Below are 24,835 nucleotides of genomic sequence, written 5' to 3' on the forward strand. Positions count from 1 at the left end.
AGACTTTGGAATCTTTTCCTACAGATACGAGATCCTAACTCCAAACGCTATTCCTAAAGGTTTTATGGATGGCAAACAGGCCTGCGAACGAATGGTAAGCTTTTCTTGATATTTATGGATTGTAGACTAGAAATATAATCTTTCCTATAGCAAAAAAGAAAAATGGACTCTTTCTCTCTTAGATCCGGGCTTTAGAATTGGACCCAAACTTGTATAGAATCGGACAGAGCAAGATATTTTTCAGAGCTGGAGTTTTGGCACATTTGGAGGAAGAAAGAGATTTAAAAATCACAGATATCATTATCTTCTTCCAGGCTGTTTGCAGAGGTTACCTAGCCAGAAAGTAAGTGGGTATTCACCAGCTAAACGTTCACTAAGGACGTGTTTGTGCTAAGCATTGTGTTTTGTGCTAGGGATGCATGAGTGCATGAGACGTGTCCCTGCCCTTATGGAAATGACTTCTGGTGCGAGAGAAAACCAAGTAAACACATGGACACACCAAATAATGGGGTGCCACAATAGGAGACTCAAAAGGGGCCAGGACAGAGGGGCTGGGGATCCTGTTTCAGCTTCTCCGAGGTAATATGTCAAGGGTAAGAAGGCTAGCCCTGGGAATGGAGGACAGGGCTTTCCAGTGAGGGCCCTATAGCAGCAGCTTGGCAAGAGTCTGGTGTCATTTAAAAAGCTGAAGCGGTCCAGGGTGGCTGGTACACAGTGAGTGAGAGGGAGCAAGGTGAGAGAAGAGGCCCAAGAAATGGGCTCTGGGCAGGGCTTAGAAGTGCAGTGGAAGGACAGTGATGGGGAGAATCTATGTTTTCAAGGCCACCTGGCTGCCCTGTACAGAATCCAGAAGGCAGGCCAAGAGTAGAACTGGGTGGGCCAGTGGGAAGCTGTTGTAGTGATTCGAGTAGAAAGATGATGGTGCCTGGGCCCCAGAAGGTGGTGGTGGAGAATGAGAGAAAGGTTGTTGGATTTGAGATAAAATTGAAAGGACTTAAAACTGGTTTAGAGGGTAACTGGTATTTTCTTTACTTCTTATTGAAGACTTAGGCTTTGAGAGTGAGAGAAATTGAGAGAGGTGAATAGTTTGCCATCCAGACAGCTCTGACAAACAGAACGTGAGCACCTGGACTGGAAGTTAACGCTCTACAATAATGTCCTTCAGGCGTGAGTGGGAAAGCAGCTGTGGTTCCCAGGCAGGCTGCTTGCCCAGACACCAGTGACAGGGGCTTTAAACAGAAGAAGGCGGAGGCAATGTTTGTGTTTCTTTGCCTGTAAGGTAGAATACTGAGTTAAAAAGGTAGCATGGAAAGTTCAAGAAAAATAGATGATATCTGGCCAGGTGTGGTGGCTCACACCTATAATCCTAGCACTTTGGGAGGCTGAGGCCAGGAGTTCAAGACTAGCCTGAGCAACATAGTGAGACCTTGTCTCTACAAAAAACTGAAAAATTAGCCAGGCATGCTGGCGCGCACCTGTAGTCCCAGCTACTTGGAAGGCTGAGGGAGGAGGATTGTTTGAGTCCAGGAATTTGAGGTTGTAGCGAGCTATGATGACACCATTGAACTCTGGCCCAGGCAAGACTTTGTCTCCAAAAAAAAGATGATATCCTCAGTGACTGATACCACGAAACATTTGGCAAGAAGGAGCAAAAGACTTGGGTTTTTATATATTTATGCTTCGAGTATATTTAAATAATTAAGTGAACCTGTTTATAGCAAAGACCCTCCTCACTGTATATCTACTAGACGGCAGAATGCCTATCGTAGCATACAGAGTGAGCACCAGCAGGTGCCTTTCTAACTTCCTAGAGTTAGTAAAAAAAACTTTACAACTGCCAGAAACATACTACACCTGTCAAAAGTGCAAGAAATGAAGTATATAAATATACTTCGTGTGGCTTTTTTCATTGATATCTAAACCTTGTTTGCAAAGATTTTGAGACAGAAAATAAAAAACCAAGATATTACATTCATATTGTCTCATCTTAAGGACTTAAAACTAACAAATCCATGTAATCTTAAATGTAAGCCAGCAGGCCCATGTCATTGGCAGTTCCTGTTAGTCACACTATGTGTATGTATGTGACTTAAAATTAGGATACATCAGTAAAAGAAGACAACCTATTCAAAAGAACCAGATTATAATGTGTAAAAAGGCAGAACAGTGCTTACAGTAGTCAAAAAGATAAATATCTTAATGGAAATCCTTGAACTTGAGGCTGAAGCATCCTGGAGGACATTGTGATAACCATAAAAAGAGGGAAGGGGCAGAAGTGATTTTGAATAGTTATGAAGTCCACTTCCCAGGTACTTGAAGACAGGATGCTATGTTTTAGACACATGTCACAAAGCGGCCTCATGAAAGCCGGAGGACAGCGCCTGACACGTAGCAGGTGCTCGGTAACTGCCAGCTGACTGTTGTGGAGTGGGAAAGCCAGCTGCCTCATCCCACTAAACAAAGTGCCTGGCATGCTTCTGACTCTTCGTTCCAACAGGTTTATTAATATCTCCTAAAGGGCCAAGGAAGCAACTAGGGCAGTGGTTTTTAGTAAGAAGACTGGGTGAATTTTCATAGCATTCCTGAAGACGACTGCAAGAATTGGAAGGTGGATGCTTCAGAGGCTCAAAAGACATTTTCAAAACTATTGTTTTGTAGTAGAAACTCTTAGAATTAAGACTTGGCCAAACCTTTTTGGGTGGTAGAAATAAGTTAGAAGGTAGAAGGCTTTGTAGGGAGCAAGAATAAAAGTGATTAGAAGCACTGGGCTCAGGGGAAGTTCTAACCAGCAAGGAGGAATTAGTTGGCAGTATGACAGTTGCGGGATTCCTGTGAGGAAACGTAATAGGTCATGGACCACTGAAAATTGGTCATTTGTGCTCTAAAGCAGCAACTATCAAGTCTTTTCTTAAGACATTCCTACTTGCATCCTGATATATCTGTTTGCTGGAGTGAATGAATGATTCTAAATTTCTTTCCTATCTTTTCTCCTTCAATTGCTTCTCTTTCCCCGGAGCATCCTGTAGCTACTCCTGCAAACAGGTATAACAGGATCCAAGAGAAATAATCAGGTTATTTCCAGGAAGTGCCCAGTTCATTCATTCACTCAGCAAACATTCTGAGGAAGCCTTGCATCTATAGTCACCTGATTGTGTGCTGTGGCCACAAAAATAACTGGGCCACAGTCCCTGCTGCTGAGGAGCTCAGAGTCTAGTTGGGAAGATGGACAGTGGTATAAGTAGGTAACTGGAGAGGAGGGTCAGTGCTGTGACAGAGAGACGAAGGGACTCCGAGGTCATTCTGGTGCTCTGAAATCCAGGGGACAAGAATATTCAAGTAGTGAGTAGTGCACAGAAGTGTGCAGCAGACAAGGCCCAATGGGTTTGGCTGAGGAAAAAGCTGCTAAATTCCAAGTCTGGGGCATCCTTTGTCAGTATCTAAAATGCAACTTCAGTAGAATGGGGGCGGGTAGAAACCAGACTGCTAGCAGTCAGGGAGTTAGTTAGGTCGTAGGAATATTGGCCTGTGAATCCTGAAAGTTTGGTAACAAGTAGGAAAAGACAAATTGTCTATCAGCAGGAACAGCAGGGTGAGCTTCGTTGGGTCTGGGCTTGTTTTTGGCAATAAAGGGGGAGGCATTTCATAAAGGGGGCTGTATTCCTGAAGGAGCATGGGAAAGTGAAAGTGCGAGAGTCAAGGTCGATAGGAAGTGGGTCTCAGACCATGTTGAGGGATTGAGGAGGCAGCATGGTACAGTAGGGAATGCCTAGCCCAGGGTTCCGCAGTTCACCAGGTATCTCCGTGTCCTAGAGTGTCCAAGAGGGAGTCTCTCGACTTCTCTGAGCCTTCATCTGCAAATGAGAGACAGGACACAGCAATCTCCAAGCCTAATCCAGCTTTGGGGGGCTGCACTGTGTTATGGCAAAGTGGGGGGAAGAAAGAGAAAAATGACCCTAGAGGGGAAAGAATATTTCTTCTGTGCCACATCAAAAGAAAAACAGGAGAGTAGCTAATAGAGAACACCAGCAAAGGGAAGGCAGGGGCCTCCTGCCACGTTGTCTTGATTACATCAGGAAAACAGGAGGTCTGTTCACGTCCAAGAGTGTGTGCGCGTGTGTGCCTAGGGGTGGATGGCAGCAGGCAAATGTGCAGTGCAGCATCTGAAGAAAGTGCAGGGACCGGTGCCCGTGCTGGAGGTGGGCTGAGCTGACATGGGTTAGAGCCAGCAAGTCCCATTTCTTTTCGTGTTTCACCAAGGACCTGATTAAAACTCATTCCGTATTCTGGCCGAGTAAGAATGTTCGCCTTTAGAAAGTCTTCTTATGATAACAGCTATTTAAACAACCTTTTTCTTTACATAGCAAGTTCTTATTGTTCTTCAGGGCCTTTGCCAAGAAGCAGCAACAACTAAGTGCCTTAAAGGTCTTGCAGCGGAACTGTGCAGCATACCTGAAACTACGGCACTGGCAGTGGTGGCGAGTCTTCACAAAGGTGGCCTGGCTTACTTCTCTCTGAATCCCTTTCTGAATAGCAGAGTTTGGGTGAGGCATGGTGGCTCATGCCTATAATCCAAGCAGTTTGGGAGGTCGAGGCGGGAGGATCACTGGGGCCCAGGAGTGTGAGGTTGCAGTGAGCTATAATGACGCCACTGCACTGCAGCCCGGGTAGTAGAGTGAGACCCTGTCTGCTAATAATCAAATAAATTACGTAGCAGAGTTTGATCAGTAAGAACCCATAGGAAAGAGAGAGGATGATAAACTGTTCAACCGTATCACAGGTGAAGCCTCTCCTGCAAGTTACTCGCCAGGAGGAAGAACTTCAGGCCAAAGATGAAGAGCTGTTGAAGGTGAAGGAGAAGCAGACGAAGGTGGAAGGAGAGCTGGAGGAGATGGAGAGGAAGCACCAGCAGGTGTGTGCGCTGACATCATAATCCACGCCTGCCCTGCGTCAGTACGAGACCTTCCATCGATAGCACCTCTGACCCATTTAATCATCAGTATCTTCACCTACCATATTATCTTATTTTATGTGAGATGTTTTCACTCATTTCCAAAGTGTATACCTTTTGATAATAGAGTTAACAAATACATTATGCTTTACATTTTAGATTTATATAAATTAAAATCAACCTTACCCTTGCATCTTTGCTTTTGTTATTCTTTTTTTTTTTTTTTAATTTTTATTTCAGCATATTATGGGGGTACAGATGTTTAGGTTACATATGTTGCCCTTGCCCCCCCTCTCCCCACCAAGTCCGATTTTCACATATGTCCATTCTTCGAGTGGTACGCATTGCACTCTTTGTTTATGCATATACCCATCCCCTCCTCCCTGCTCCTCCTCCCCTCTCCCCCCTGCCCAACATCCAATAGATGTTATTCTTATATGTGCACTTATGTGTTAATCAGTTAATACCAATTTGATGGTGAGTACATGTGATACTTGTCTTTCCATTCTTGCTTTTGTTATTCTTGCTATTGAGCATGTGTTTAACACCTGTGTTAGATGAGGCTCCCAATGCTATCATCTTCCTGTGTCTGCTTATGAGGGGAAATAGAAAAAAGCAAAAGGACGAGATGCTTGAGTACAAGGCCACTGCCTGCCTCTTCTCTAGCGACAGTGGTCTTGAAGGAACATCTCTCTTACAGGCAGTTTTTTTCATGGACAAAGCAGATGCTCAGGAAATATTTGTGGATGACAATAATAGAATTGTAGTGCCGAAGGCCAAAAATATTAACGATAAAGGCCAAGAATATTACTTAATACCAAGCAGGCATTAGTAGTGACCGTGAACTTGACCACATTTGAATATTTTCTATCTCCTATTTATCTGTCCTTTGTAACTCATCTTCATGGAAGAACTATAATTCTTAAAATCGCATGAATTCAGTATGTATTACTCAGAATAACTTGAGATAACAGGAAAAACCAAAAATGCTTTCATGTAGATTATTTTGTTATAGCCAAAAACATATTTGAAAGTTTTACCAGTGATGTTGTATATTTTTTTTAACTCCAAGTTTCTTTGGTGACATGCATTGACCATGGAAATCATGGTGAAGATATCTTGTGTATGCACTGGGGCAAATCATAGTACTAGACGCTTTCTTGTGATTGCAGCTTTTAGAAGAGAAGAATATCCTTGCAGAACAACTACAAGCAGAGACTGAGCTCTTTGCTGAAGCAGAAGAGATGAGGGCAAGACTTGCTGCTAAAAAACAAGAATTGGAAGAGATTCTGCATGACTTGGAGTCTAGGGTTGAAGAAGAAGAAGAAAGAAACCAAATTCTCCAAAATGAAAAGAAAAAAATGCAAGCACATATTCAGGTATCTATAATAGTTTTGATGTAGAATTATATTTTGGATATTCAAGTGGATCTGTTGAATAAATAGCAGCTGTGTTAGGGTTCTTACGTCTATTGGGAAGCAAGAGGATTCTAGGTTATGGGTACCTTTAGAAAGATGACCATCATTTGAATCACACATGTAATAGATTTTCTTTGAACATAGACTTGTTTTGAATAGGAATCTTTTTTATGTTCTGCTGTGGCATCTTACAGTTTGCAAAGAGATTCAAAGTCAGAAACCTTCCAGGGTCTATTGCATTCTGTAGATGACCCAACTTGCTCTTTATTATGGTCATTAATATAATGTTCATTCCATTCATTAGATAGGCACCTACTAAGTGGTTTGGTTCACAAGAAATGCTTTAGACTGACATAGGAGATGGCCAAGGGTCAGGATTTTTATATGTTAACTCTTCCCTGGTACTTATTTTCTTTTTGAAATACAAGCTAAGCTTACGTAAGTACAACTGTATACAAGGTTGAATACCCAGACAAATGATATAGACAATAGTTCTTCTGTCCATATCCTGGGACACACCACCTCTCTCCTGCGTTCCACCACCCCCCCATCCAATATGCTCTTGAGTGTCAGGCTGTCAGGATCTGCCACCGTTTGCTTCATGGATCCAATACCAAACTTTCTTTCTTCCATGCCTCCCCCTTCATATTTTTCTCACCCCACAACTTATCTTTGTAAAGCACAGATAATTCAGACCTTAGTCAAAACCACAAAAGATGTCATCCTTAGCAAACATGCCATACAATAAATCATCCAGACACCTTTCTTTCATTTTTCAACACAAAACAGCATTCAGATATGCCATAATAGGTTAGCAGAATATCACAAAAGCTGTAAAAAGTACATACTGTTTAATCCAGCAATTCTAAATCTAGGACTTTATTCAAAAGATAAACCAACGAAAGCCATCTAATTATTCAACAATAGAGTATTATTAAACCATTATATAGTTATAAATAAAAACTTTTATTTTCATGGATATGGATATTCATAATATATTAATAAGGATAGTTGCAAAAGAGTGTGTATCTAATAATATCTAATTTAAAATATTTATATAACTTATAAATTTATATGTATGATTTTGTATGGAAATATCCAGAAGATCTAGAAGAATCTTCACCAATAACAATGAGTTATCCCTGATGGTATTATCAAAGGTTTTGATTTTCTTTTTTCTTTGTTTAAGAGCATTTGCTCATTTCAATAATAGTTTACTCATGTAGGATAAGAACACCCAAATTCATCTCCAATCTCCCCAACCTGTTTTTTTAACTCCAAATTTTAATAACTTCACATGAATTATTTGTATTTCTTTATTTAGAATACAAATATGTCCTTGTAGAAACAGGGTTTGGTTTTTGTTTTGGTTTTTTAAGACTTTGTTCACCTTCTTTTACCAGATTCTTTTAAACTTCTAGTTTTTTACACTATCATAATTCATTATCTTCTTTTGTGACATGGAAATTCATTCAAACACATTCTTAAAATATTTATGGTATTATTAAGTATTGATTTATTTTCCTCTTGTAGAATATTAGAGTTTCTGCATTAACTGCATGGCCCTTGGGAAAACCTAACCTTTTGGTACATTGCCTTTTTTTTTATTTTGCCCGTGAGACTTTGGGAGATTCTGATCTGATCCGTTCAATCAGAAGTACTTAGTAGAGCTATTTTTTGGTAGGTTTGGTTTTTAAGATTAATTTCCTGATTTTAGTATTAATGATTATTGTGGAACACCTAGAGAACACGAAATAGCGCTTAGAGGTTCCTTCCAGCTGTCATCCCCATTACCTGTATCATTTGTTCTTGCGTTTTTCTCAACATATGTTAGGCTCCTTAATTAATTGAAGTTACACTGCACATACTGTCGTGTTACCTGCTTTTGTCACCTTATGAGTGTGCAGTGCAGGGATGCAATTGACAAAATCCATACTGTGGGAAACTGTAGGACAAATGACCTGGTTTTTTAAACAAAAAAGTGGTGAGAGAGAGGGAGAAAGAAATAAGGAGGGAGGAAAAAGAAATATAGGGAAACCTAGAGATTAAAAGAGTCCTAGGAGACAGATCCGTCAGTCACAATATTTGAAACTTATTTAGATTCTGATTTAAACAAACAAATGCATTTTTTTAAATGATCTTTATCTTTTAGACATACAGCCTAAAGGTTTTACAGATGAAATATGATGTCTGGGATTTGCTTCAAAATAACCCAGGAGGAGAAGGGACAAGGTGGAGGTTTAGATGAAATGAGATTGACCATGAGTTGATGCTTGTTAAGGTTGGGGTAGTACTTATATGCGGGGCTCTTTACGCTACTCTGTCTGCGTATATGTGTGTTTGAAGTTTTTCAAAATAAAATATTCACCTTTTGCAAGGGTTTCATTCTAAAATTAACTATGAGTAAATTATTTAGGCAAAGTTACTCTTGGAAAGTTTCTTAATTGGCCATCCATTGATTTGTATGTACAATCCTGTTCAATAACATGATTATCATATATAATAATGTGGGACATGAAATGAAGATCTGCATGTTACAGTAAAAATAAGTGTAAATGCTAGACTTCCACCTAGTCGGTAACATACACTGGAACTGACACAGCTCATATCTCACTGACCTGGACTATTTAAATTGTTTACATGTTCTCTTTCTCTCTTCTCTGGCTGAACATGTATAGTTTAATTCAACCAAATTAAATATGCATTTGATGTAGCTCTGCTGTATTATTCATATTTCCCTGTGTTGCTAATTTTATTCCAAAATATGAATTTTAATTACTATATGTTATTCCATTTTGCAAATGTACCAAAATTTAATTATCAAGACCTTTTGGTAGCATGTTCATAGTTACTCAATATTATAAATAACTCTTCACTATATGTCTTTTTATGTAAATAACATCTGTGACAATTTCCTGAAATTGCTAGTTTAAAAGTTTTCAAAGCATGCTACAACTTTGCCATGTTGGCTTCCAGAACGATTGATCCAGTTTGAACTTTAGCCTATAGTGGATACAAATGTCTATTCACATGACTACCTTTCATATTTTTAAAAATATCCTTGCCATGTTGAAAATCAATATGTCATTTTAATGCATTCCCGTGCACTGTGATGTGTGGTCAAATCTCGTGGAGGAAGTGGGGAGGCTGACTGTATTCTTCTTCACAAGGACCTGGAAGAGCAGCTGGATGAGGAGGAAGGGGCTCGGCAGAAACTGCAGCTGGAAAAGGTGACAGCGGAGGCTAAAATCAAGAAGATGGAAGAGGAAATTCTGCTTCTTGAAGACCAAAATTCCAAATTTATCAAAGTAAGACTATTTCCATTAAAAGTTGATTTTAGAAAACAGAAAATGTTTATGTTGATTTACTCATTGAAAGAGGCTTCAAACAGAAAATTCTCAAGATTTTAGGTTCATTTACTTGATTTTCTCTTTAAGTCTCTATACAGATTTCTAAAGACGTAGGCACCATTTAGTTTTTTAAACCCACCAGACATCCTTATAATCTTTCAGACGTTCAACTTGTACATTTTGTGTACATGGATCATTCACTGATGACTCGTTTCCATCTGTGCAAGCGTTAATCCATCCAACACTGGTTGTGGGACTGAATGCCAGGCAGCGGGGCCAAGTTCTAATGGCAGGCACCAAGATGAGGCTTCCTGCCTTTTTGGAACACAGTCATGCATCGCTTAACAACAAGGACACATTCTGAGAAATGCATTGTCAGGCGATTTTGTCCTTGTGTGAATGTCATGGAGTGTACTGACATAAACCTCGATGGTATAGCCTACTACACACCTAGGTTATGTGGGAAAGCCTATTGCTCCTAGGCTACAAACTTCACTGAATACTGTAGGCATTTGTAACACATGGTAAGCATTTGTGTATCTAAACTTGTGTAAACATAGAAAAGGTACAGTAAAACTATGGTATAAAAGATAAAGAACGGTATACTTGTATAGGGCACTTACCATGAAAGAAGCTTGTAGGACTAGAAGTTGCTCTGGGTGAGTCAGGGAGTGAATGTGAAGGCCTAGGACATTACTGTGCACTACTATAGACTTTATAAACACTGTGCACTTAGGCTACACTAAATTTATTTTTATTTTAAATGTAACTGCACTACATTATGATGGCGATGACATCAGTAGGCAATAGGAATTTTTCAGCTCTATTGTAATCTTAGGGGACTACCATTGTACACGTGGCCTGTAGTTGATCAAACATCTTTACGGGGTATGTGACTGTAAACAATCCGTTGGGGTAGGCAGTGCCAATATTACTCATTTTCTCTCTAGTTAAAGAAAGTTGACTTTTATGAGTAACAGCAAACCAGAGTTGTTATTTTGAATGCCTTTTCTGAAGCAGTCAACTTTTTCTATTCAGGAAAAGAAACTCATGGAAGATCGCATTGCTGAGTGTTCCTCTCAGCTAGCTGAAGAGGAAGAAAAGGCAAAAAACTTGGCCAAAATCAGGAATAAGCAAGAAGTGATGATCTCGGATTTAGAAGGTTAGTGTTTCGGGATAGAGAAATTTAGGAGTGGGATATGTGACTGTAGATTTCACTGTAATCAGAACGTGTAATAATAGAAAGTGGTGTATGTGGTGATTACTAATAATAATGACCCTCAGTCTGGGTTCACTTATTAAAATTGGTCTCTTGTAAGTTATTTTGTATTGCCTAGTCACTAAGTATTTACGAAGGAATGGCTTGAAATGGTTTTACTTTTTAAAGTTTCGTACTATAGTAAAAGATACTGCCCTTTGGTGGGCGTGGTTGGGCTCTAAATTAAGTTTGAGTGGGACAGACCATTTGGACTTTCTCTGTGTTTAATCCAAAGCTGCAATACAGTGCCTAAGTGTCCTCTCACAAAGGGACTGGCCAGTGACATAAAAGCTGGCAGGGACAGCAGAGACACTGCTGAGGGCAGCAGTATCTCACTCCAAGAGCAAAAGAAATCCTAGGGCATTAGGACTTCTGCAGAAGAAATAAGGAAAGAGGGTGGAAGTTGGAAAGAGCCTGCAGAACCTCTCCTCGGACCAGCAGCGAGAGATGTGGCATCAGCAGAGGGGCTGGCAGGTGGCAGAACGCTGTGTACAGGCACCTGCGGAGCTGTGCCCACTTTCTTCATGCTGTCACGATGGGGAGGAAATGGGGTTCGTTTTGCTTTTTTTAAAGAGCTATTTAGGGTTTTGTTTGTTTATTTGTTTAGTGTAGACAAAAGAGGGAATGGCAGTGTGAAATTTTTTTCATAAACCATTTTTACTAGTATATGGCTCACCTGCTAAGGAAGCCCCCAGAAGCAGACGGGCCTGTTTTTTCTCACCTGTGTGATCAGCCTGTGATGTTCCATCCCATCCTGGCAGCAGATTGGCTCCTGCTGAGAACACGGGCCCACAGGCCGCATTGCTGTGAGGAACGCGTTTGAATGGAAGGGATCACAGCCCTATTAAGGAATCTCTGCAGAATTTTAGAGGGGAGGGTGGAAAAGATGCTGAACCCTCTCTGCCCACTCTTCTGCCTTCTCTCCTCCAGTGCTCGGAGAAGGCAGTCTTTGGGGTTCAAACCAGGGGTTCCCACTGAAAGCGGACCTCCCATTGGTGGCAGGCAGCTGGGGCACTGCCCCTGCACCTGTGGAGCCACTTTCCAGACTTGGGCACAGTGATGAGTTTGACATGAGAGGGCCCAGAACCCTTCAGTTCTTACAGTGTGGCTTCACTTCCCGTGAAAGGACATCCTTAGACAACTCAGTTTCTTCCTTAAAATTCCATCCTCATGCACATTTGTCTCCCCTTCAGTTTGATCTTGGTGAGTTTCAGATGACTGAGCAGTTGACACAGCGTTCTCAAGGCAGTGATGTGCTTTTTAATAAAATGGCTTATTTTCAACTTCGATCGGTTTAAATTTTGAGTTTATGCGTATGGTGTGTCACTCAGTGTGTTGAAGAGCTTCTTAAATATTGTCTTAAAGAACGCTTAAAGAAAGAAGAGAAGACCCGTCAGGAACTGGAAAAGGCCAAAAGAAAACTGGACGGCGAGACCACCGACCTGCAGGACCAGCTGGCTGAGCTGCAGGCCCAGATCGACGAGCTCAAGCTGCAGCTGGCCAAGAAGGAGGAGGAGCTGCAGGGCGCGCTGGCCAGGTCTGTGGCCGCCGCAGCCCCGGGCTGCTCGGGTCCCCGGGGGGTCAGTTCCAACAGGCTTCTCACACCTGGGAGGACCTAAAACCCCAGGGAGAGTGAGATGGGCATACCTGCTGTTGGGTGTGGGCCATAAGAAAGTGAAAAACCCAGGCGTACGTCATTCGTGTCAGGGCAGCAAGGAAGTCTCATGAGACATTTCAATAGTTATACTTAAAAGTGATTCATCCTATCATGAAATCTTGGGAGAGTCACACCAGAACAAATTATTTTACCACATCAATGTTTTGGTTTCTGTAAATTACAGATTAGCTTCAGTATGTTTTGGAACTTTAGAGAAAATCACTTTGCAGAAATGATATTCCAACACTTATAGTGCGATTTGATATTTGGTTCTAAACCGTTCAGTGTTACAGTGCAAATCGTATATAATAAATACATTTATATCTAATGTTTCGTTTCTTTATAAAGAATATCTGTCTGGCTACATCGTTGCAATACTTGGAGTTTAATTTATAATGTGTTATAGTCAAGAAAATCCTACCACAAAAATCTCTCTCACCTCAAACATCCCAACTATTCCCAATCAGAAAAATTACCAACATTTTAAACCAAACATGTAAGCAAAAAGATGCACTGTGGAAAAGAGGAAAGTAGCGGGTATGAAGGTGACATGTCTCTTCTACTGTGTTCCATGAGCATCTTTGACGCTGCTGATGCCCCACAGGCTGGGTGCCAGCGTGACTGGCTAGATTGCTTCCTCAAGCAGTGCTTCAGCTATGGCAGTATTTTACTTCAGAGGAAATGTTTTAATACTGTCATGTCAAAGTGAGATTATCCTACCTCTTAATGGGGAATCATAGCTGTTTGGAAAGGGGGCTGGTCTGGATCCTAGTTCTGGCTCTGCCACTACTAGCTTTGGGGCCTTCAGCAAGTCATTACCTCAGGACCTCCTGCCTGCCCCTGAGCGCCCATGCCAGCCTCGGGCGCCAGGAAGAGGGATGTGTGACTGGGTCTCCTCAAGGAGAGGGACTCAGGGGCTGAAAAACAAGCCACCTGTGTGCTGTCTCTGAGTGCTTCTTGTTCCGGATGTTTTAACAGAGGTGATGACGAAACACTCCATAAGAACAATGCACTTAAAGTTGTGCGGGAGCTACAAGCACAAATTGCTGAGCTCCAAGAAGACTTTGAATCTGAGAAGGCATCACGGAACAAGGCGGAAAAGCAGAAAAGGGACTTGAGTGAGGAGCTGGAAGCTCTGAAAACAGAGCTGGAGGACACTCTGGACACCACGGCAGCCCAGCAGGAGCTACGGTGAGTGGGACAGGGAGCATGGTGCGTGGTGCCCGCCGCCCTCTCCGCCAGGGTCATGCAGAAACGCCTGGGTGTGCCTGCCCTTTGGGAGGTGGCGTGTTTTCCTTCATGACAGCAGGTGGGAGGGTGATGAAATAGCAACGGTTAGAAACAGACCAGCCTGTAGGTAGAAAATACCTGTGCAGAGGTGTGTGGAGGGACCAGCAGACTGAGAGGCATGGGGCAAGATGTGATCAGAAAAGCCATGGTTAGCCACAGGACAGCTACACACAGAAGAGTCTCATAGGTGGTGATAGACAGGACCAGAGGGAGAGATGGCACAAACGCAGAAACAGGAGGAGATATGCAGAGGTCCGGGCACATGTGGGCAGAAGCAGGCGTGAGCCGTGTAGGCAAACAGTCGAGAAGGAGGGATGCATGCACTAAGGTGAGAAGAAGGGGGAGTGTGGCTGTCAGACAGAGGCGTGCATTGTGCGGCGGCGGCATGTGCAGTACGACAGGAGCCAGCAGCCAGGTGCAGGCGTGGAGAAAGTGACGAACATAGGCGAATACAGACAGAGAAGGTTCACAGCTAGAAAGCTGCAGCATGGCAGCCCACACACAGCCAGTCACAGGAGAGCTTCAGCAGCGAGCTGATACGCAGCGTGCACAGGGGGCTGGCCTGCGGCTCCCACTGGCATGTAGATCTTCTCTCATTAGCAGCTGGAGCTGTGCAGAGAAGTTGTGGGAGATGTTCCAGCTTGCTGTCTTGGCAGAGGCCATCAGCTCCTTCTCCCAGACTCAAACTGCCAGGTGCCTTGGGTCCACCTGAGGAATCCTGGCCATAAGGGAACCCTCGCTGCCTTGGCTGGTAGATTTGGTGTCTGTATGTGTGTTCTTGTGTGTGCATGCATGCACACACACACACACACACACACACACACACACAGACCCCTACACCCGTGCCGGCTGCTCCAGAGCGTGAGTGATGGGAAGAGTATCCCGCCACTCTGGGGAGGTTGCTAAGGAAGGAAGAGCAGACGGAATTACCTGTGAAGACCAGCATGGTCAGAGAGGTAGGAAATGACCCGGAGCAACCAGGAGGGAAACGCCTTGTGGTGAATGCCCATGCTGTTCCCGGAGAATAAGGATGTATCATCCAAGTCCACCCAGTAGCTGGAAACCTGGGCACCTTAATGTCACAGTGTCTGCAGAGCAGGTCAGCTCAGTAGAGCAGTGAGACTGCGGTCAGGTCGTGGGAATCAGGGGAGTACTCAGGGTGAAGAAACGGAGGTGGTGAGCCTAATGTTTGTCCAGGATTTTGGCCATGAATGTGTACATCCCCAACAGCAATACAGAGGTTGGTTGGTTTTTGTTTTCAGCTTATGTTGCCCACAGAGAAATGGTGTCTTGGGTGGAGCCCATCTGAGCCAGGCAGGGTTAGAGGTTTCCTACCCCACTTCAGCAGAGTGACTGCTTTTAGCAGTTTAAGTCTTGGCCCTTCTCTTTAAAAGATCTGCTTTCTTCCTTCAAATCATCATGATAGTGGATAGAAAGAGAAAAGGGCTCTAGTCATTTTATTTTTCCCATACAGTTCTTGTAAAAAAAAAAATACAGATGATCTGTGCATATTTATTAAAAGTATGCATATGTTCGGCTGTACTCACTGATTCTGTTTTGTGACGAACTTAGATTGACTGCGTCCCACATGTGTGCTACACTCTTGCTAAGGACTGTTAGAGAACTCAAGCCTCCCCTAACCTGTCCATAGATTCTTCTCTGAATTATGTATTGCATTATTAGTATGAAAGTGACAGTCCTCAGCAAATCAAATTCTCTTCTTCAGACTTACTGGCATTTTAACTCTCTTAGGACTTAGGATGAAAGACTAAAGGAAACTGGGTTGTTACCCTGGAGGAGAGAAGATGAAGGGGTCCTTTGACTTTTAGATTCAAATAGGGGATAGGGAGAAAACTATTCACCCAGAAGATAATGAACCACTAGCAGGAGAGATTGGGTTAAAGTCTGATAAATGAAAGTACCGCTAGAAATGAAATAATCTTGATGGAAGACTTGCAGAAGACAAGGCCAGAGTCTTTGAGCTCTGGCCAAGTTAGTGGAACTTGTAGCTGAGCTAGGCTGGACCACAAAGAATCTGCAGTGATTCCTTCTGGGCTGCGCTGCAGCAACCACAAAGCTGGCACCCACTGGGGCTCTGTTCTCTTGGCCCAGTGATCGCTGTGCCTCTGGATCCCACTACTCCACTGGTAGAGAAAGAAAATGTCTCCATGCGGGGATCACCATGCGAGTCACTGGTTATATGTTTTAAAGCATAGAGCAAGTTTGCCAGCAGTTGCGTCAGGATTATTGTAAGGTTACAGCTAATTAAACTGTGTTAATATAGGTCTTAGCAGGAGAGGTGTTTACCTGACTGGTTTCAGTCTTTATCAAACCGTATGCTCAAACACGGTGCTCAGATTGATGGATTTATAGAGTGAGTTGTCACGGAGAGTGAACTCTCTTATAGATAGTGAAATAATTTTGGTTATTCAGGTTACCTTCTACATGTTATAGCCAATCGTAAATATATTAGAAAGCCATGTAAAGATATTTAATACTAATATAATCTTGATACTCTGAGTGCAGGTTAGATAAAACCTCAATTTATCTCAGAACGTTGAAATCCCATGGTCTTGTACCTACTATGTTCTCATATCAAACACCAGAGACCCTTTCTGAACCAGGAAAGTGACCCTTCAACCCGCCTTATAATTTTCCTGTCCCTCCAAAAGGTAACACTTCATCCCCAACCTTAAGCCACTTCCTGATAGAGTGTTGGGAGTATGTTAGTTCATTTCAGCTACTTCACATGAATGATAAGAAAGAATCTTGCTTTTGTTATGGTGCAAGGTCCTGACTGGTTTGGCCTTTGCCACCCCTTTATGTTTCAAAGCCTCTATAGAATGTACCTTTCTCTGGTTTTGTTAAAGTCTGCTGAGGCTATAGCAGGCAGTTTGGCATCTTGTGTTAACCGATGCCTGACCTACAGTGAAACCAGAGATACCATGCTGTGTCTTGATTGTCAGGTGGATGTGGAATGGAAATTGCACTGGTTCTAGAAGGATTTCTGATACGACAATAATAGATATGCTAGCCTACTAGAAAATCGTATGTCAAATATTTATCAAAGGGATTGATGTAATATTTAAAACAAAAATAACACTCTTAAAAAAATATGTGTGTGTGTGTGTGTGTGTGTGTGTGTGTTTAATTTAATCAGTTGGCTAATTCTCAACTTCTTTCTTAAAAAATATGTTTCTCTAGTACAAAACGTGAGCAGGAAGTGGCAGAGCTGAAGAAGGCTCTGGAGGAAGAAACCAAGAACCATGAAGCTCAAATCCAAGACATGAGACAAAGACATGCAACAGCCCTGGAGGAGCTCTCGGAGCAACTGGAACAGGCTAAAAGGGTGAGGGAAACCCTGCCGTGTGCCCAGGGTGTGGGGGAAGTCCGCCATCAGACCGGCTTCTGCCCTCCCCGGCCATCCCATCCAGTCATTGATTGATCAATTCCCAGGCTTTGTAGGACACTGCGGTGGGCTGGTGGGGACCCAGTTGCTCCTAAGGTAGGAGCTGCATTTGAAAGCACACAGCTTGCTTAGGGAAGCCATGTGCGGCTGCACGGTTCCCACTTTCATCTCAAATCACATGTTCCTCCCAGGTGTCCCCTTTACTAGTGACATCATCATTCTCCCCGTGGCGTAGCCCAAATACCTGGAGTGGTTTTAAAGTCATTCTTCTCTCACTCACCTGCTGCCAGCAAGTGGCAAGTCCTGTTGATACTCCCTTTTAGGTGCTCTTACATTCGTCTCTCCCTTCTTGTCCCTCCCTTCCTCTGATCTCATCTCAGCCACCATACGCTGTTGCCATTCATGCCGTTGTTCCCTCTTCCGTATCTCATGTAGGTTTTCCACCCTGCTGGAACTTAATCTCCTGTACCCTCTAACTCACACCATCCACCTGTGCAGACTGGTCTTCTTCTTCATTCCTCCCATGGTCATCCTCTCCTTCGTGCCTTTGCTCTTACTCTGGTTTCCCCACATTTCCCTCCTCTGCCTAGCACATGCCACCTTTAATTTATACAGTGACAGTATTAACAGTTACTGAACACTTAGGTTAGTATGTGTTAGGTACTGTGCTAAGTACCCACACAGATTGCCTTTAATCTTCATTATATACCTATGGCATAGTCTCTATCGTTTTCATTTATAGGATAAGGAAACTGAGGCCCAGCAGTGTTAGGTAACTAAGCCAGGGTCACACAGCTAGTGAGTGGAAAGGCAGAGTGGAGCCAGGCAGCCTGGCACCAGAGCCCCATGTAACCACCCCGCTACACTCCATCTTGTCCCTGTAGTGAGACATCCCTAAATATCTGCAATTACTATCCGGAGCAGCGTGTGCAGGTGTGTTCCTTACACAGAAATTTTCACACTCAGAGAACACATGTTTTCATTCATTCATCCAACAGATGTTGACTGCAGGTTTACCGTGTGTCATGCATGATTCTGCAGATACGAAAAAACAGTGCTTTTTATGGAGTGTTGTAAAATAACTAGTAAGTTATTTTTCCCTTCCCTCTCCTAGTTCAAGGCAAACCTGGAGAAGAATAAGCAGGGCCTGGAGACGGATAACAAGGAGCTGGCGTGCGAGGTGAAGGTGCTGCAGCAGGTCAAGGCCGAGTCTGAGCATAAGAGGAAGAAGCTAGATGCGCAGGTCCAGGAGCTGCACGCCAAGGTCTCAGAAGGCGACAGACTGAGGGTGGAGCTGGCTGAGAAAGCATGTAAGCTGCAGGTAAGCCAGGACCCTCGACTGGGCGCATCCTGCCATAACGTAGCCATAGCTAACCCATTTTATCCCTCCGTGGCCATGACAGGCCTGCAGCTAGTATGCCATGAAATGCCTGAAAGTCGCCATCACAAGTAATACATCGAATCTTAGATGTCCCTAGTGTATATTACTTTGATGAAGTTAAATAGTATTTATTTTAAGACTAAGACAGCATGCATTGGCCTTAAACCTAATGAATTCCACTTTGAATTATGTTTATAGTTCTTTGAATGGTTTTAAGCACAACTTCAACTTCTCTATTAGTCTAGTAAATAAGAGAATAGGAACAGTGAGCAAAAAAATTATACCTAGTATTGGTGAATATGTGAGAAAATTGAATTTTTTATACACTGCTGATTGAAATATAAATTAATGCAATCTTTTCTAGAGGACAGTTTGGCAATTTTGTATCATAAGCCTTAAAACTAGAAATACCCTTAGACCCAGTAAGTCTATGTCTAGTCATTCATCCTAGGGAAATAACTAAGGATGTCGCACAGATTCAGCTTTGAGACTGTTCATCACGGAAGCGTATAAAAGCATGTGCGGCCACCCCTGAGTACCCACGGGGGATTGGTTCCAAGATCTCCTGTGGATACCAAAATCTGCAGGCGCACAAGTCCCTAATATAAAATGGTGTAGTTAGTGTTTGCATATATGCACATCCTCCCATATACTTTAAATCATCTCTAGATTACTTATAATACTTAATGCCATATAAATAGTTGTTACTACTGTATTATTTAGGCAATAATAACCAAAGAGTCTACATGTTCAGGACAGATGAAATTTTTTTTCTGAGTATTTCCAATCCATGGTTGGCCGATCCACAGATGCGGACCCCATGGATTCAGAGGGCCGATTGTAATTGAAAATAACTTTCAAGTCCAATAATGGACTTGCAACCAGCAAAACGGTATAGTCGAATATTTATTGGTAACAAAAGACATACACTGTGTATTGCTGCGTTGAAGAAACATGCAGACCTGTGTTGTGCCAGAGGCCCAAGACGACCATACAGCTCGGTGGTTCACTAGGAGAAATCAGGACTGCGTGTGTAGCCCACTCACGGCGCTGGTTTGTCGCAGTGGAAAGATACAAAGTAAAGTCAGTAAAGGCAAAGGGCGCCTGGGGCAAGGGCCTGAGGAAACCAGGCTGGAGCTTTCAGTTCCCCCAGTGGGGTCACATAGGCTGCACTTAATTCCCTCAGCGACAAGACAAGACGGTGCGTGTGAAATGCTGTCTCCGAAGAAGCTCCTTAGAGACCGAGTGCCCAGGGTCTGTACTGGGGATGGCCATGTGGGCAATCTCTGCCTGGCACACACCAAACTCCAGAGTCCCAGGAGGAAAGCATGTGTTCAGCATACACCAGTGTTTGCACAAGTAGTTGAGGCACCATGAGCCCCTTTTTTTATTTAGGGAATGGTGGGAGCCCTCCCAAAATCCAAGTTCCCAGATGCCAGCCAAGGGGCAGCATTGCAAGCAGGCCTTTCTAAGGAGAGCAGTCTTAGGCCCGCTCGGTTAACACGTGTGTACTGAAATATTCTATGTGTGCGTGCTCTCACACACCTGGGAAGATATTCCTAAAAGGGAAGATCTCAGAAATAGCATTGTGAAGTCTGCGTATGGGGGGAGATGAGGTGAGTGACACTTACTGGGCCCCTGTGCTTCACCAGGTGTGTGTTAGGCTCCTGCGTATGTTGTTCCCCCTTTAATCCTCAATCGTCCCCATCCGACAGGTAAGGAAGCTGAGGCTCAAAGAAGCTAAGGATCTTGCCTCCTCTGGTGACTTACCTGGCAACTTACAGAGAGGGAGTTGAAGGCAGGGAGTCCCTCTTGACTCCAAAGCCCTTCCCTACCACTCTGTTCCCAAGACTGAAGACGTGTGAGCTCTCTGAAGGATGTTGCTAAAAAGAGTGAAAATAGAAACATCATTAGCTGTGCGATGTGTCTTTCCCTTGGCTACTACGTAGCCTATAGGACAAATGAGAACCAAGGGTGCCCTGCTGTCCCCTTCTGAGTCCCTCGGCTTCTATAATAATACCTGCTGTCCTCACAAAAAATTATAAAACATCTTATACCATGAAGATGTTTTTGGAAAATATTTTAGAGCTATCATTAACCAAGGACGAAAAAGAAGAGAAAATATTACATTATTCATGAAATCTGATCATAAGAAATAGCTTAAATATTCATGATGAATTTATAATACCAGAGTTTTAAAAGCTTAAAAAACTTCTGACTGAATACCAGACTAAAACTTCTTTGAGTCTCTTTAGTGAAGTTTTCAAGTTCTATAAGAATATGAATTATAGTTGTCCCCTAAAGCACATGGTTAATGCATCTTAACGTGAAAAAGGATCAAAGTCAAACACCTGCTAGTCTTACAGCCTCTTCACATAGAATAGCAATCACTCTTTCAAAGGATCGGTGTAATTTTCATCTCTTTGTGATAAAAACAAAACAAGATAGTAATCCATAGTTAGGAGACCCCCTCCCCCCATGCCCCTGTCGGTGGGGCTCTGTGATCCTCTCCCTATTTTTGCAGTGGGTGGGGGCAGCTTCGAGGTTTCTGTGGGGCAGGCAGGTATTCGTGCCTACGTTTTTGAGCACCGTTTGGAGGCAGGTGGTGAAAGTCTTCTTTAACTCAGTTTGGCGGTCTTAGGCTCACTCCCCCCAACCCCAGACTCTGCTCTGGTTGTGTTCTATGTAAGAGCTGTGGTTCTGAACCCTTCTGTTTGCTTACTGTTGAGTTGAATTTAATCTTTTACTCCTTGCAGAATGAGTTGGATAATGTCTCAACCCTTCTGGAAGAAGCAGAGAAGAAGGGTATTAAATTTGCGAAGGATGCAGCTAGTCTTGAGTCTCAACTGCAGGACACACAGGTATTCCACGGGGAGCAGGGTCTTTATGATAACTAACATTTCTGTGATGTAGAAGTTGATGAAATATGGTAGTGCCAGGATCACCTTCTGTCTGACCTCTGACGATGCCTGGGCTGTGGTTTGCGCAGGCAGTGGTCTTACTGTGCACAATGTCGTCCTGGCCATTGTAATAAGATTGTTGTATTATGGTCAAAATTTCATGCTGACCTAAGAGAAACATTCCATTTTATTAAAGGGTAGGCGGAAGCTTGCTCGTCATACTGTTAAGATGTATATTGAATCATCTGTTCCGGATCTTTTCAAGTCAGTTACAAGTTAGTTGAAAATAATGTGGCACTTTTTTCTTGGAGTTTTGCATCTTACTTCTATTAAATTTACAAGTATTTATGAGTTTTTATTTGCCTGGTTCTGGGCTAGGTGCTGGGGATATGGGGTGAAATTCTCAGACAAGCAGAAAGTGGAATAATTAGGTAGTCGGGGCAAGTTCAGTATAACTGGGGCACTTGCTGTGACAAGGAACTTCCTGGTTAGTAAGACTAAAGAAGGCGAGGCCAGATCGCAGAACTGCATCTGCATGTGCCTTTGAGAGTCTCAAATCTGGAAGTAACAGGAAAGACGTGTTTGTACTTACATTGTAAAAAAGTTAATCTAGCAGATAATCAAGTGCCCAAGATGGGAGGTGATCGTGGTGAGAAGTGGGTGGAGAGGAAGGGATTCTGGAAGTGCCTGAAGAGACACAGGGATGTGGGGACGCAGGGAGGGAGGCCATGGCCTGGGCCCCTGGGGGACGCTGCTGCCATTAGTCCAGGCCAACCTCAAAGCAACGTTTGTGTTAAGAGCTTAAACAAAATTACCATGTGTGTTTTTAAATCATCTGTGCTTATTAGTGTCACTGGGTATTTCTCATACACCGAGGCTCTCTCTTTTTTATAACATGAATTTTTTAATAGAGGTGTTTTTGTTTTGGTGGTAAACGTAACTTAAGTATTGGCCTTTTAAAAAAATAAACAGGAGCTTCTTCAGGAGGAGACGCGCCAAAAGCTGAACCTGAGCAGCCGGATCCGGCAGCTGGAAGAGGAGAAGAACAGCCTGCAGGAGCAGCAGGAGGAGGAGGAGGAGGCCAGGAAGAACCTGGAAAAGCAAGTGCTGGCCCTGCAGTCCCAGGTGCGTGTGTCCCCCCTAGGAAGCTGTGGTGGCCTAGATGTGTGTATTTAGAGCTAATGTCCCTGCTATGCTGGGCTGTTTCAGCTCCATTTGGGACAGTTAATTAGGTTGCACTAAATTAAGCCCGATCAGTGTTTTTTCTTTGACCCAACCAAATGCTGATACACTGTGCTGGTTCTAATGTTGGAGGCCTTTAGAATAAAGACATGGGACTGTGTCAGCCATGTAAGGTTTCAGTCAATCATCATCTTATACACTATTAGCTAAGAAATTAAGTTACAGTCTATAGATTCATTTGTTTTAAGATCATATAGTATTTTCTCTTATCACAAAATACTGAAAACCAAAACTTTTCTTTCTTCTTCAAATGCAAAAACCAATTGAGTTCTTTAATGTTGATCTTCCTTACACAAAACCTAGCTGGCTGATACCAAGAAGAAAGTAGATGATGACTTGGGCACAATTGAAAGTTTGGAAGAAGCCAGGAAGAAGCTCCTCAAAGACGTGGAGGCGTTGAGCCAGCGCCTGGAGGAGAAGGCGCTGGCTTACGACAAGCTGGAGAAGACCAAGAACCGCCTGCAGCAGGAGCTCGACGACCTGACGGTGGACCTGGATCACCAGCGACAGATCGTCTCCAACTTGGAGAAGAAGCAGAAGAAGTTCGATCAGGTGGGACATCTGGGTCCTGCCTCCCAAACCCAGGCCTGTGCCACGTGTCATTTCCTCCTGTCAGAGCTCTAGATTTTGTTATTTTGGTTTAAATAATCTTTTCTTACTTAAAGACAACTAAAATGTGATACAGGCCAGGTGTGATGGCTCATGCCTATAATCCCAGCACCTGGGAGGTCGAGGCGGAGGATCACTTGAGGCTAGGAGTTCAAGACCAGCCTGGGCAACATAGTGAGACCCTGTCTCTACAAAAAAATTTAAAAATTAGCCAGACGTGGCATGTGTCTATAGTCCTAGCTACTCAGGAGCCTGAGGCAGAAGGATTGCTTGAGCCCAGGAGTTTGGGGTTATAGTGGACTATGATTATACCACTACACTCCAGCTTAGGCAACAGAGTAAGACCTCATCTCTTAAAAAAAAAATTGATACATATTTATATCAAAATTGGATAAAGAAAAGCAAAAAAAAAGGAAATACGAAAACACCCATAATATAGTAGTAGCATTCTTAGCAGTAAGTCCAGAGGTGGTGAATGAGAAGAGTTTATACTGCTGTTTTTACTGTGTTAATACTCCCTCCTGCCATTCTGCATAGCTGTTAGCAGAAGAGAAGAACATCTCTGCTCGCTATGCAGAAGAGCGAGACCGCGCTGAAGCAGAGGCCAGAGAGAAAGAAACCAAAGCCCTGTCCCTATCCCGGGCCCTCGAGGAAGCCCTGGAGGCCAAGGAGGAGTTTGAGAGGCAGAACAAGCAGCTCCGAGCAGACATGGAAGACCTGATGAGCTCCAAAGATGACGTGGGGAAGAACGTAAGTGGCCAGTAGGGCCCACATTTCGGCACAGATCGATATTCCTGGGGCTTGCTTGGGGCCTTCAGAAAGGGAGCAGGCGACTCCTTAGTGCCTGAAGGACCTGGGAATGCATAGCCCACAGCACAGCAGTCTAGGAGTGTCTTGGCCTCGTACGAGCAGGGGACTGAAGTCTTCTGGGCCCAGCTGTCAGGTTTTCTGCAGTCGCTTCTCCCTCACGGACTTGGAGCTCTGGCAGCAGCACTGGCAAGTGGTCAAAGTGTCCCCACCTGCATCCTGGCAGGGGGTCTTTCAACAGAAGGGTTTTATTGTTCTGCAGTCACAAGTAGTTCTGTCTCCAGCGCAGAATAAGGACCCGAAGTGGAGGAGGTGGAACTGCAGCTCTCTCTGGCCTGGGTCTTCCCAGTGAGGCCCCATTGTTTTCTGGGAAGGCTAAGTTGTTTGAGGGGCTTATTCACAGCCCCCCAGATTTCTGGAATTTCTGTGGCACTTTTCTCTTTCCTTTGCACATATCTTCCCCAAGAGCTGCAGTGATTTTTATTTACCTAACGTCCCTCCCTTAGCATACGATGTGTTGAGGATAGCAAAACGGACCAGGCCTGGCATCCAGAGATGAGGTTCTG

At 43.5% G+C, this 24,835-nt stretch overlaps 1 protein-coding gene across 2 annotated transcripts in view; it reads left to right on the forward strand.

Moving 5' to 3' along the window:
• MYH10 (myosin, heavy chain 10, non-muscle) overlaps positions 1–24,835 on the forward strand; it is a 138,523-nt gene that overhangs the window by 98,985 nt on the left and 14,703 nt on the right. For both annotated transcript variants that reach the window (XM_012655702.1, XM_012655703.1), the window contains 15 exons: positions 25–94; positions 183–343; positions 4,383–4,491; positions 4,778–4,909; positions 6,121–6,327; positions 9,537–9,674; positions 10,755–10,878; positions 12,340–12,511; positions 13,610–13,822; positions 17,126–17,270; positions 18,445–18,651; positions 21,468–21,572; positions 22,584–22,736; positions 23,157–23,405; positions 24,000–24,212. In XM_012655702.1, coding sequence (XP_012511156.1) covers positions 25–94; positions 183–343; positions 4,383–4,491; positions 4,778–4,909; positions 6,121–6,327; positions 9,537–9,674; positions 10,755–10,878; positions 12,340–12,511; positions 13,610–13,822; positions 17,126–17,270; positions 18,445–18,651; positions 21,468–21,572; positions 22,584–22,736; positions 23,157–23,405; positions 24,000–24,212 — 2,398 coding nt within the window. The remainder of the gene's footprint in view (positions 1–24; positions 95–182; positions 344–4,382; positions 4,492–4,777; positions 4,910–6,120; positions 6,328–9,536; positions 9,675–10,754; positions 10,879–12,339; positions 12,512–13,609; positions 13,823–17,125; positions 17,271–18,444; positions 18,652–21,467; positions 21,573–22,583; positions 22,737–23,156; positions 23,406–23,999; positions 24,213–24,835) is intronic.

This window comes from Propithecus coquereli, unplaced genomic scaffold, assembly GCF_000956105.1.
Source record: "Propithecus coquereli isolate 6110/MARCELLA unplaced genomic scaffold, Pcoq_1.0 Scaffold482, whole genome shotgun sequence".
NCBI lineage: Eukaryota > Metazoa > Chordata > Mammalia > Primates > Indriidae > Propithecus > Propithecus coquereli.